The following is a 13,826-nucleotide window of genomic DNA, read 5'->3' on the forward strand; positions in this document are numbered from 1 at the left end:
TACATTGATACATGGTATAGTTGGAGCAAGATGTAGTTTTGTTTCCAGCTTGCAAGCTAACCCTTTTTCTTCTTGCCTCTACTGTTACTGTGTGCTTTTGTATGCTTGCAGATATGCATAAGAAGTAATAACATATTTCCTAAGAGTGGTGGAGTTCAATATCTGCACCTTGGGCAGTTCTGTCAAAAGGATATGCACGAAATTGTGCATATATTTACATGAAAAGAAGCACAAACTACTGTAAATACAAAACACCTACCACTTGTCCAGATACGATTTGTTTATACTTTACTTTTTCAGCCTGCATTTACATTCTTTATTCAGTTATTTAATTTTTATTGTTGATATTAAGGAACTATGGACTGCATAGTAAACAGGCAATATATAGCCTATAAATATCCGATAGCCTATGATAAGTGATATAAATATTTGTAACACATATAGGCTGTGCAAAATGTGTGAATTCATTTTTGTTAGGAAGTTAGGCTCTGTAACAATATGTTTCTACAATGCATGTATCTGTAACTGAAATTATGAAAAAAGCCTTATGCATGGTAACCATTCCGACTGCAGATGTAATCTGAAAAAAACCCACACTTTCATCTTTGTCTAGGAGCCACTGAAAGTGGGGAAATGGTCTGTACAATATGTCAGGAAGAGTATTCAGAAGCACCGAATGAAATGGTTATATGTGATAAATGTGGGCAAGGTAACTAGATTTTTTTTTTTTCCTATTTACTACATTTTAAAAGATGTTTTGATTTGTTTTATGAAGGAGGATGTTTGCCTGGCTATGACTGACTGCTCAACTGATCTTAAATTTTATAGCCCTTAGCGGCTCAGTGAATAATGATAATCCATGTTAAAGTATCGAACACCTGTTCTGTAAGTAAAGCTTATTTTTTCCACTAAGAAAACTTAAAAGACCATTTTGAATGTGTTACCAATCTTTTTGATCAGATTTTTGGCACTTAATGATGGATAATGCAGTTGCATTAAAATTATATATAGTTAATTCTGTGTGAGCTTCTTTTGCCATTTTAGTAACACTTTGGTTGATCATTTTTTTTTATACAGGTTATCATCAGCTGTGTCACACACCAAATATTGATTCCAGCGTGATTGATTCAGATGATAAATGGCTCTGTCGACAGTGCGTTTTTGCAACAACAACGAAGGTGTGTTTCTAGAAAAACATTTCTTAGTACATCCCATAATGCATGCATACTTTGTTTTTGAAGTTGAAACAAACAAAAAAAACCCCACAGAAATAGCATTTTTTCCCCAGTGATTTCTTTTTTGTTAACTTTGATCTGAATGGGAGTTTTGTATGTTGGGAATTAATATTTATCTTAGAAATAGATGACATTTGGCTTTCAATTTCTTTTTTTTACTTTTACTTATTTTCTTTTTTTTACTTGATTATAGACAAATTTTTGTAACTTTCAAAATAAAGGATTTGAATGTTTCAGAAATACATTATTGTTTTTGTAAGCTACTGTATTTGTTTTGGCCCAGAGGGGTGGTGCGCTTAAGAAAGGACCAAATGCCAAAGCACTGCAAGTCATGAAACAAACATTACCGTATAATGCAACAGACCTTGAGTGGGATGCGGGTCATAAAACCAATGTCCAGCAGTGTTACTGCTATTGTGGAGGACCTGGAGAGTAAGTAAACAAATAATATATAAGAACTTTTCTCTGTAATGGAGCTGCAAACTTTGGCCCTGATCCTGTAGACTTTTACTTGTGAACTTACTAGTTTCTATTTCGTGTAGGTATTAAACTCAATGCAAAGTGGATTTTTACATATTTTTATTATATATATATATATTAAAAAGATGTTAAATGTCCCCTGGGAAATATATTATTATGGCTTTCATTCTCCCATCAGATCTTTTGGTTTGTTTTAATTTTGTCATGTGACCATCACATAATATCACAGTCCAATCTACAACAAGCAAGAATTTTTTTGCATTGCTACTGTTAATGTGTTGAGATTGGATGGAGTCTTTTGAACTTCTTGCAAGTCTAGGCAGTGATTTTTTTTTTTTCTGATGTTAACTCAGCTCTGTCATTAGTCAGAAATATAAATTTATTTAGAGATTAGTTTATTAAATTTTGTTGGAATAGACAGCTGTCTGATTCTACCATAACATTGTATCCTGGATTGCAATTACTGGCAGGGGAAAGGCTTTTTTTCCTCTTATGGCATTACAGAGTCCTCTGCTGGTTCTTTCTTACAAGAAAGGCAAGAAGAGGCCTTCTTAAGCAGGTAGGGATAAATACTCAGGTGTCTGCATGGATGAGTGAATGAATAAAATAACATTGAATATTTGAAGTCAAGGCAAGTAAAGAGTCCCAGAAAGAAGCGAAGCTTTTGAGTTTATACTCGCAGGATAGAGCTCTGGTTTGAGAATTTTGCGGACTTGGACAAACATCGCCTTCAGTTTTGCATGGTTCCTTTTCTCAAGGGAGAAGCTGAAAAAGGAAAAGAAAAAAGTGTAAACTATGAGGTTCATTTTGAGGATTTAAGTAGTTGAATCCTCAGAACAAACATTTGTGTCAATGTGTCTGTGCCGTGCTTTGGAAAATAACGAGGAAGCTATTCTGTTATGTGAGAAGGAGTTTATATGGAGTTACTGAATTCTTATTATTAAGAATTAAAAGGTGGTTGTCAGAGGAAATTAAATTTTTATTTTCTTCATTTAATAGCTTAATTCATCCCTTTACTAGACTATTTTATATTATCCTTAGTCACTCTTTTCTAGTAATGATTCATGGAGCTCAGAGCTACTGAAATACCCCAACAGATCACTATTTGTTTTATAAACTGTGAAAATCAGTTTGGGTCAGAAGATCCCTTGCTATTTAAATTAAATGTAATGAAGAACAATTTTCAGTAACTTTTTTTAACATATGCTGTTTTCCTTTCTGTTGTTGAAGCTGGTATCTAAAGATGTTGCAGTGCTGCAAATGTAAGCAGTGGTTTCATGAGGCTTGCGTGCAGTGCCTCCAAAAGCCAATGCTTTTTGGTGACAGGTAAGAAACTTAAGCTGTATTTTATGGTTGTCTTTATTTAAAATGTGGAGGGAATTTCACATATGAACTTTTATTAAGGCATCTGTGTTAACAGCAGTATTTTTCAAAAACGGGGTGAGTTTTGTGTAGAAGATTATACAAAATAAAATGTGCTCAGGTGCCAGGAAAATGCAGTTCTTCATCTCAGTTTGATGAAGGAGCGTGGGGTGGTGGGTGGCAGAGAGATAACCAATGGGTAGTTAAATTCAAACTGGTAACACTTGCATTCACTTTGTGTGGAAGCCTGTTATGCTGTAGGTGCTGGCTACTGGGAGTTTGGAAGCTTTAAAGCAGATCACTTTAATGGGTCTGTAAGTTAATAAGGGCTTTCAAGTTCATATTGCGTAGGTGACTAGACTCTTGTATGCAACAGGCACCGTGCCTCAAGGTAGGCTGTCGGTGTGTGCAGTAGTAGTTCCCTGTACTAGCAGTGCAGGGAACTGGAGAAAGCTGGAAGGATAGTTAGACTGAGGGGAGCTCTGTACATCCTCTGCTCAGGTGTGGCGAGTTGGGACAAAAGGACATGAAAAAGAGCACTGGTCTGTGCTTTTGTTTTAAGAGGAACTCGGAGCAGTTGGAGCAGATGAGAGAGAAAACTGGAGAAGGGAAGTGAGGAGTATCTCATTCATTATCTGTTATACTTTCTTTTAGCTGTTGGTTGTGCTGGAATGTTTGTATGAAGGAACTGAGATAGGACCCAGGAATGCATGGGTCCTTCAAATGCATGCTTACACTGGTGCACAGGTTTCTGTATTTGAGAGAATGGAGTGGGGACATTGCAGAGCATCTTCACTGATAGTCACAGGTTGAGGGACTTCCTTAGGGAGTATGAAACAGTGGTACCAGGATAAAATTGAGGAAGTACTTTGTATCTGGCCAGCACAGATTGTGGAAGTTGATAAAGGAAGGTGCAGGACAAAGGGACTCTCAAATATCATATGGCTCAGTTTCTAGCCTTCTTAACTTCCATTTTTTCATAACTAGGGTGTTAAAATGTGAAGAGAGAGTGTGTGTGTGTACAGATACCTACCACCCAGACACATGTACATACATATATGTATATATTTTTAGGTTTTATACGTTCATTTGCTCAGTTTGCAGTTCTGGACCAGAATACCTCAAACGTTTACCCTTGAGATGGTAAGTATGAATTTAAAAAAAAAAACAAAACCCAAAACAAAAAGGGTGGGTGCTCTGCTTTCCTTTTTGGTATTTTCCTTTTTGGTATTTTGATTCTCCTTGCAAAAAAGGAAATCCACTTGCTGTCTTGTTTTCCAAGTTGTTCTTACTGCTTGTATGGACAGGGACAATTTTTCCTTCAAAGTTGATCCTTAAATGTAGAAATATATTGCAGTTGCATGCTCTTGGGATGTATTCCTGGGATTGTTCAGTAAAGTAACAAGCAGCTACTCACTTGTGGTATATGTGAACATTGAGATACCTGAACAAAGTCTTTTTTGCAGGTTTAGGATCCTGCCATTCGATAAGCCAAAAGTAGTGCATACTAGAGTACACATCTTGACATGTTTTATAATAGTTTACTTGAGGAGACTTAATAGTTAGTTGTAGCTTGAAATCTTTGAACTAACCCATACTAGAAATTATATCCAATTTAGTGGATAATGTGTGAACAAATACATGGTGGAAATGACCTTGTTAAATGTTAATTCACCAAAATACTCGCATGAATTCAGAACTGATACATTCAAGTATGAATTCGGTCTTACTTAAATATCCCATGGTTTAGGCCAGTTTGGGAGTTTAAAAGAACATAATGACACTGAGATGAGGCAGAAAGTAAAATTCAGAGCAGAAGGAATCATCACTTGAGGAAGAGAAATGACAGGAAACTTCATAATGTTGTTCCCTGGATTGAGCGTTGTACGTTGTGCTTTGTGTTCCTCTAACTATATCATGCTAATATATTTTCTACTAAATTATTTCAAAGAAAAGCAGTTGGAAGAAAGAGACTTTTTCCTCTGTTTTTTATTCAAATATTTCTGAATTCTAGGGTAGATATAGCACATCTATGCCTTTACAACCTAAGTGTTATTCATAAGAAGAAATACTTTGATTCAGAGCTTGAACTCATGGCCTACATTAATGAAAACTGGGATAGATTGCATCCTGGTGAGGTAAGAATTGGAATACTGTTTCTTGTTTTTCCTCACAGTGCATACGTATGTCCTGAAAGTTAGAAACCTGTGAACTGTTTTATTCTGGATGTTAAGTCCTTTATTACCTTAAAATCTGGTAATCTCAAATAATGGGGAGACCATCTTTAGTATCCTTGCAGAAATAGAATGCTTTTGAAGTGGTGTATGTTTTTTCTGAGCTGTAAAATTTCTCAAGTGGTCCATGTAACTATTATTTTATTATTTGCATGGCAAATTTAATTATTTATACTCAACTGTTTATCCTGATGTATATATGTATTTTCCTTTTCTTTCATTTTATAATTGTCTCATAGTTCTTTGATATTTTCATGTGCACAGACCAGAAAATCTAAACGTAGAACTGAATGCAGAGTATATTGCAGAGAAGACATCTTCAAAGTCTCTAAGGTGTAACACATAACAAATTATCGTACACAAACGTTTCCTTTCCTCCCTCTTCCAAATATGGGGGTGATGAGTTCGTGTCCAGGTCTAAAGATTGTTTTGATCCTTTTCCAGTCTGATTCTTTGCTACTTGTCAAGGCATCTTACTTTTACTTCACTAGTACACTATTTATTTTTCCAGCTATTTGATTTACTGGGCAGTTATCTTAGCATTAACAGAAATCCATTTCCCCAAGCAGACTGACTTCATATTTAAGAGGAGCGGTGCAGATATTTGTTTCTGCATGTAAGGTTGGATGCAAAATTTATGTCTAAATTCAAATTGGCATACTGCTAGTAGAGTATGTACTTTTGTGCATGAAAATTGTTTAGGGTTTTAAAGTTTAATACAGGTGGCATATAACTGGTTTGAAATTTTCTTATCATGAATACGTCCTACTTCTATACTTCTTTTCAGTAAATTCATACATCTGTAAGCCATTTTTACTAGCAGATACAATTTGAGAATCAAATGTATGTTCTTGTTTTAAATGAGTAACTACTTTTCATAAATAACGGAAAATAGTTTAAAATACATATATTTAGACTATGAGTGTCAATAGTTTGTTAGAAAGACAAGCAAACACTCAAGCATTACTAAAAAATGACAATGTCATTATGAATAGACATCTGGTTTACTTTGGGATGTATGGCATCTCTTGGCTAAGTCATATCAAGTCTCAAGCTTTAATTAAAAAAAAAGCTGCACAAAATGTAATTCTCGCACCATCTTTTCAATAGAATGAAATGTTCTGGTTGTCTTGCTGTGCAGTTTAACAAATATGTAAGCAATGTTTGACTTTTGTTTCTCTTAGTATTGATGGAAATATAGAAGAAATTAATATTTGTTTATTTGTTTCACATAATATAATTTTCTTTAGATTTAACATAATTTCATGTCAGAATGGCTTGTCAGAGCAGCTGTGGTGTGGATGAGGAGAGTGGAGCTATCTAGCTGCCATTGACTTGGTGTACACATGCCATTTTGCATAAGTTGAAAGGCTACAGTCCTTATTGGGCTCTTCCTCCTTTCTGCTTTCAATCCATCCACGCTCAATCTATGTGAAAAACACATAACTAAGGCGGAGGAAGGATGGGGGAGATCCAAAATAAGGAAACTCGCCTCTTTAAGTGGTACTTTCAATTCCTTAATCGATATTTCTACACCTTCAAGGAAACTGCTTATTTTAAGTCTGAAGACTACGTTTTTGAAGGGGTAGACTTTGAATAAATGCATAAAAGCTGTGTTGAGGAAATCTTCAAGACTTTATTCTGAAAAGATTCTAAATGCCTCTCACTAAGTTGGGAAAAATTGTGTCTTGAAAAATTTGAGGCAAATGTATTTTACTGCTTTGGTTGATCTGGTTTACTTATTAAACAGAAACTAGTCACAGAAAGAATAACATCTACAATACAATGGTTTTAAGGTTTTTGTAATGTTCTTAGCTTGCACTGTTAGAAATGATGCTTTGGTTTCTTTCTCTAACTACTTATAGTTGAATAAAAGTTTTTTAGCCATACGTAAGATAGGAGTAAATGGTGGAATTATCAGACCTCCTAAGCCAGTAATTTTTAGCATGTTATTTAGGATGCCATAAATATATGGCAGTTTTCTATAGTTAAGTGCTGCAGAGTTGCAAGACCTCTGGATAGCAATGGATTGTACTGAATGTGTATGGTAAAGATGTGTAAAAACGGTTGTTAATTTCTTTGGCTAAAACTGGTTGAATACCTCACCTAACTTTGGTAGTCGGGTAGACTGACTGTGAATCTTGCCCAAAATTGTGTTAAAAGGTTGGGTTTTATGAGTGTATTTACTCACTTATTTAGCTGTTAGCAAGCACATCTCATCCTTTGAGCATTTCTATCTGTCCTGTTTGGTCAGAATTGTATTCTTTAGAAAGTATTTGAAGGTGGTTTGGGTTTTTTTGAGTTGCAAATGTTGTACAGTCTGCTCTGTGGTATTCATACTAATAGTGAAACTTATAAACTGTTTGTTAACTTTATAATTAAAGATAAATTTACTGCAGAGCCAATTGGATGTACATACTAGAACATTTTGGCGTGGCAACTGGAAATACGGTAGCTTTGCTGGAATTTAAAAATAGCTGTCTAAATATAAAAATAATCTGATTTTAAATTCTGTTACATAAATGTTGTGTCCACTTCTCTATAGTCACTACCATACTTATTCTGCTTTATCTCTCTGTAATTCATAATTGTGCAGTTTTTCAGAGAGAAGATTCCATGTTTTGGTAGCTTGATAGGGAGGGACTAGCTACTTCAGGCTTTGGTGCAAGAAGGGAAGTTAGACTGGGCCTTAGCAAAAGGGGCATGAAAATGGGTTCACTTTTTTTTTAAACTCTAACTTTTCTGGGCCTCTTCCATTTTTTTTGTATCATGTTGAGTAATGCTGGCAAAAATGGGAATTGGGTCCTGTGGCAGGATTTTGGTTAAAATGATCACCAATAAAATAACTAAGTTCTTGTGTCAATGTAGTTATCTTCTGCTTGCAATCTCAATTAATTTGGCAGTACATAATGCCACAGACGAATTCTTGTTAGCAGTCTTGGGAGAGCAAGCTAGTGTTACGTTCTCTGGGTGTACTAAAATTCTTTGAGATATTTTTCTTGCACTTCTTACAAGTGAAACGCAAATTCTTTGGCATGGGCTTGATCCTGGCATGAATTCTGTGGATGTAAATCACAGAGTATATGGGATAATGATTAATATCCTTTGGGGTTAGGTAGTTTCCATAGCTAATACTTCATAAATGTACTTCACATCCAGATCTGTAGTTACAGTAGCTCAAAGTAACTGGAATCTTTCTATTACTAAAGAATTCGACAGGTTAAATGATTTCTTAATACTTCACAGCTGGCAGATACACCAAAATCTGAAAGATATGAGCATGTACTGGAGGCATTAAATGATTACAAGACCATGTAAGTTATTGGTACTTTTTGTTTTAAATGTTGTTTGCCTATTTAATCTGATGTAGATTACAGTCTTCAGTCTCCTTTGCTCAGTCTATCTGATAGTCACTTTGGCTGCAGATAACATTTAAATTTTAAATACTGTTTCTATTTCAAACTATAGCATTACATAACTATTTGAGTGGAACCCAGATCATGAGAAAAAATTTGTTTTAACTTCCATCCTCTTTCCACTTCACATTCTGTATTTGAGAGTGAGGATTGTGTTAGGGGAAAGAGGGGAATAAAATAGCATTAGAATGAATATTCTCATTTGCATAGTTTTGTTTTGCATGTACACTGTTATTTTAAAAGTTGCTTTCCCTGGGGACAGAATTTTAACAATTAATTTAAAATCATCTAGGTTTATGTCTGGAAAAGAAATAAAGAAAAAGAAGCATTTGTTTGGCTTGAGAATTCGTGTTCCTCCTGTGCCACCAAATGCTGCTTTAAAGGCTGAGAAAGAACCAGAAGGAACTTCTCATGAGTTCAAAATTAAAGGCAGAAAGTCATCTAAACCAATCCCTGATGTGAGGTAAAATAACCCAGTCATTCTAGCAACGTTGCGGTAAATCGGGGCTACTTTGTGTATATTTTTGGTGCCTATAAAAAAGGCCCTTTCATTGTATAATGCATTTTTTTAAAATAACTGTAAAGGTGGGCTATTTGTAAGAACAAGGTCTTTGAATGAATTTAATTAGCTTTCTATTACGATCCTTCTTAAAAAAAACCAAAAAAACAAAATAAAAACACAACCAAACCAACATGAAATTTAGCACTAAGAACAATAGAAAATATCCCAACTTTGCTGCCATTTGGGAAACAAAATCTCTTGCCTTTTTGGAGCTCTTATGCAATCTAACTGGAATTCTAAAACTGGAACATCTAAATATGATGTGAAGTTGTAACTTGTGTTAGTAAATGTGCCAACTTTTTTACCAAGTGTGATCGTATGAATGAACAACATTTACTACTTGTTTTTTGTTCTTCAACATTAGGGAATCAGTAATGTCACTAGAAAGATCTGGTATCTGTTTATGTTACTCTAGAGGCAAAAATATGTAGCTTTGTACCTGACAATTTTGATTTACTGGAATAACCTCATTTAGTGCAATATTTTAGCAATAGACAGCTAATCGTGTATTCATTGCCAAAGGAAAACATGTATTGAATGAAAACTATCTTCAGTAATACAGAACAAAATATAAATTTTCTTCTAGGGAATTAAGTAATGGTATAGAAAGAAAAGGGAAAAAAAAATCAGTAGGTCGTCCACCTGGTCCCTATACAAGAAAAATGATTCACAAAACTCCAGAGTCATCTCCTCTGGTAAGGTTTTGGATATTCACCCACCCCACCCCACCCTTTTCCCTCTAACTGGATTATCTTTTTTTGAAGAAAAACATAACTAGTTAATCTGAATCATTATATTTCCCCCATTCACCTTCAAACAAAATTGATACAGCAATTAGAATGTAATTTGAAATACTTTTTTCTTTTTTTTTTTTTTTTCCTCCTTAGGATAACGAACCAGTTCCAGTGATAGAGAACCCAGCCTTGGAATTACCCTGCACTGTTGGGTAAATTTTTAAAAAAAAAAAAACCCTGTAAAACATTATAATACTATGTCATTTATCTGTTTTGCTTCTGAAATGTCAGCTCTGTTTTTAATATAAGATTATTTTCATTACATGGCAACCCTGTTACCTTGCATATCAGGAAATCTGATGGAACTGCACATTCATCTAATACCTCAGATGTGGAATCCACAGGTGCTGCCAGTATGAAAGAAACTACCTCATCTAGCATTTCCAGACATTATAGGTAATTATTCAATTACTCTGTCTGCTCTAAAGATTAAGATTTGCAATATATTCATTTTAATAAAATTTTCTGAAGCAGGGGACAGGAAACATTTGGTTCAGCAAGTCTTGTTTCTTAAAACCTGAGGTTCTGTTGTACTTCCAGTCAGTTCTGAACTTTTTGGCTAACTTCCATGAAATCTGATCCGGGTAGTTCCAAAGAAATTACAGTCTAACAAGATTCATGAAGATAGACACTTGGATGAGAGACACCCAAACCAGCAGCCCATACTTAGAGAAAGGCAGACAATTTTCTAATCATCTTCGGCCTAGTCATTGCCAGTGCTCTGCTGTTGTGTGGTGTGGTTTTTTTGGAGGGTTGTTGTGTTGGTTTTTTGGGGTTTGTTTTTTTTTAGTTGAAGCTTTGGCAAAACAAAGGGAGAAGATAAGGTAGGAGGTTGACTTAAGTTATGAGGCAGCCATAGTAGATGTGAAATGGAGGTAAGGGTATTGCAGAACTAGTGGGAGAATAAATAGAGGAAAAACTGAGGATATTGCAGAGGGGTGTAACAGTGAGGATGTGGTAATTCACTGGCATTTAGGGTAATGAGCAACTGAGAGTAGAGCTACAAATTGCATGGGGAAATCTAAAGAAATAGGGCAAAAGAAAACTGGTCTTTATTAGTCCTGCTTACAACGCACAGGGTGAGGTTTTTTGTGCTCACTAACTACTGTTCTTTGTTGATGTAAAATATGTAGTTAAATTACGTTTACTGAAAAGAATTAAACTCCATAAACACTTCCTGAGCTTAGTTTTCTAATAAAGGCCACAAAAGAGCTGATGTGTACCCTGAATTAATTTTAGCAGCTTTTGTTTTTGTAGGTTTGTGTATTCATGTTAAAGAATAGTAGGTATGCTGTGATTTTCTACAGTCAATAGAGCACGAAAAATTTTTGGCACAGTCTTCATAAATTATTAACGGCAATCAACTTTTCTGCAAATAAATTGTTACTTGAACTTTTCCCTGTTTCAAGTTCAGCAAACATAAATATATCTTTTGTTGAGGTACATGGATCCTCAGTCTACTTATTTTGTCTCCTCTCGTTCTGGTTCATGCTATCAGGTGCTTTCATGAGTCGTTTTTGTGCGTATTAGTGCTACAAATGATCTGTCTTCAAAAACTCATGTTTAACTTACAGACTTCTGAAATTGTTACCGAAGGACTTCAGTCACTGTTTTGTATTTCTGCCCTTTGTTCCATTCTTTTTTTTTTTTTTCTAATGTTAAAAAGATGTGCTTTTGTTCCTCAGTATGCTCCAGAGGAGTCTTGAACATCAAAGTACCATTTAATTTAGGACTTTATCAAACATGTTTTAGTATGTGCAAATCACAGATGTAGGTTTTTACATAAGGACTTATATCTTGGATAGTTTTAATATTTGGATGACGGTTTGTTCTTGGATAATGTCAGAAGCTTCTTTTTTTCATTACCAGATACAAATCTGTGTGAGTTTTGGATATATGTATTTTTCTGGCCACATATAACAAATCTTTAGAAAGTCGTGTGTACTATAGAAAGTAGTGATGTAGAATAGATTTTGCAGTATGTTCTTGCATATTTCAGAGTTTTAATTTATTGAGGTAAATTCCACTTGAAAAAATAACTATGCATAAATTCATTTTTTATTTACAGTCTTAACTAACATCAAGTCTCAAACTCTTTTATAGTATAGCTTTTGTAATTGAGGCCTACCTGTGTGATAAAGCTGTATTTTTAATTTGCAAATTTAAGCATGTTTGGTGCAGACTTCTCTGAAGGCAGGTGGTTTTTTTTAATTTGCTTAAGAATGGAATTAAGCTGCATCAAAATAGTACTCTTAACATATTAGTCCTAAGTAATATCATTTAGCTCTGACATTTGTTAAATTGGTACAATTTTCCTTATGTAAATAATCTTTATTTTGCAAGTGCCATATTTATAGTCATCTATCTGTAGGCAACAAGTATTTTTATCAGTGAACAGTAGAACAAAGAAGTTATGGAAATAACTGATGATAAAGTATACATTTTGAATAAGTTCCTTGGAGTTAATGCTGGTTGTTTGGGTTTTTTTTTTAATAGTTTATCTGACTCGAGAAAAAGGACTCGTACAGGAAGAACTTGGCCTGCTGCAATACCACATTTGAGAAGAAGAGGTCGCTTTCCACGAAAAGCACTCCAGACTCAAAATTCAGAAATTGTGAAAGATGATGAGAGCAAGGAAGATTACCAGTATGATGAACTCAATACAGAGATACTTAACAACTTAGCAGATCAGGAGTTACAGCTCAATCATCTAAAGAACTCGATTACTAGTTATTTTGGTGCAGCAGGTAGAATAGCTTGTGGGGAAAAATACCGTGTTTTGGCTCGTCGGGTGACACTTGATGGAAAGGTGCAGTATCTGGTGGAGTGGGAAGGAGCAACTGCATCCTGACTGTAGGACTGAACATTATGTTCACTGCACTGTCATCTGTAAGTACAGTTCATAATGCAGAGCCACGAGAGAAACGTGTCTTTAAATGTGTTTCTAAAAACAAAACAAAACCAGTTTAGCCTTAACATGTAACTGTTATCATTACAGCTCTTGTGATGAAGACTTATCTTTTTAAAATCTGATCTGAAACTTAAATTTTTTAATCTGAACATTGTTAGATTGTTTTAGGTTGGGATATTTTGGGTTACAATTGCTTAAAAATGTGCATGGTGTTTTTAAAAAAAAAAAAGACAGACATTTTCTAGAGAACATTCCATGGATACAGTTATTGTGATTTAGAGAAAATATTATGTAGATAGCACAAATCTTTGAAAAATTTTGGTTTGTTTTCTTACCCAAATGTTTGCAGAAATGTATTTCTATTTCAATACTTTCTAGATTTCATAAGTGCAGTGTATATAATGCCTACTGAAGACTGTAAAATACTGAAGTTTTCTTTCAAACAAAGTGTAAAAAAAAAAAAAAAAAAGAAAAATATATTGAGCCTGTAAATTGCTCTGTGACCAGACTTCATTGTCTTCTTAATATATTCTTTGTGTGTGTGCGTGTGCGCATGTGTGTGTATATACATATGTATATATGCACACACATACTTGTGCGTGTATATATATGTGTGATTGTGACCTATGCAATACAAATTATGGGATCGGGCAGCTTCTGAGAATACATCCCATAATTCTTTTTTCAGGAATAGTTGCCAGTATTTACACAGCAGCATTTCTTCTCAGGCTTATTGGGTGCTGTTGCTTTCTATGTACTAAGGAAAAGTGTCAAACCAGTGCAGCGTGTTCTGGCAATGGGTGCAGTCATTGATGTTCATATGCTGTAGGTA

At 34.7% G+C, this 13,826-nt stretch overlaps 1 protein-coding gene across 2 annotated transcripts; it reads left to right on the top strand.

Moving 5' to 3' along the window:
• Positions 1–613: 613 nt before the first annotated feature.
• MTF2 (metal response element binding transcription factor 2) lies at positions 614–13,003 on the top strand. 2 transcript variants are annotated; one of them, XM_075710388.1, is made up of 12 exons: positions 614–709; positions 1,078–1,178; positions 1,519–1,667; positions 2,946–3,041; positions 4,152–4,220; positions 5,092–5,215; positions 8,558–8,625; positions 9,020–9,190; positions 9,876–9,984; positions 10,177–10,235; positions 10,375–10,479; positions 12,580–13,003. In XM_075710388.1, exons 1-12 carry the CDS (start codon positions 634–636, stop codon positions 12,932–12,934), a joined length of 1,482 nt encoding a protein of 493 aa, XP_075566503.1. In that variant the 5' UTR covers positions 614–633; the 3' UTR covers positions 12,935–13,003. The 2 variants fall into 2 exon arrangements, with proteins under 2 accessions (XP_075566503.1, XP_075566504.1); XM_075710389.1 differs by lacking the exon at positions 9,020–9,190.
• The last annotated feature ends 823 nt before the right edge of the window (positions 13,004–13,826 follow it).

The sequence above is a fragment of the Pelecanus crispus genome, chromosome 5, assembly GCF_030463565.1.
Source record: "Pelecanus crispus isolate bPelCri1 chromosome 5, bPelCri1.pri, whole genome shotgun sequence".
Classification (NCBI taxonomy): domain Eukaryota; kingdom Metazoa; phylum Chordata; class Aves; order Pelecaniformes; family Pelecanidae; genus Pelecanus; species Pelecanus crispus.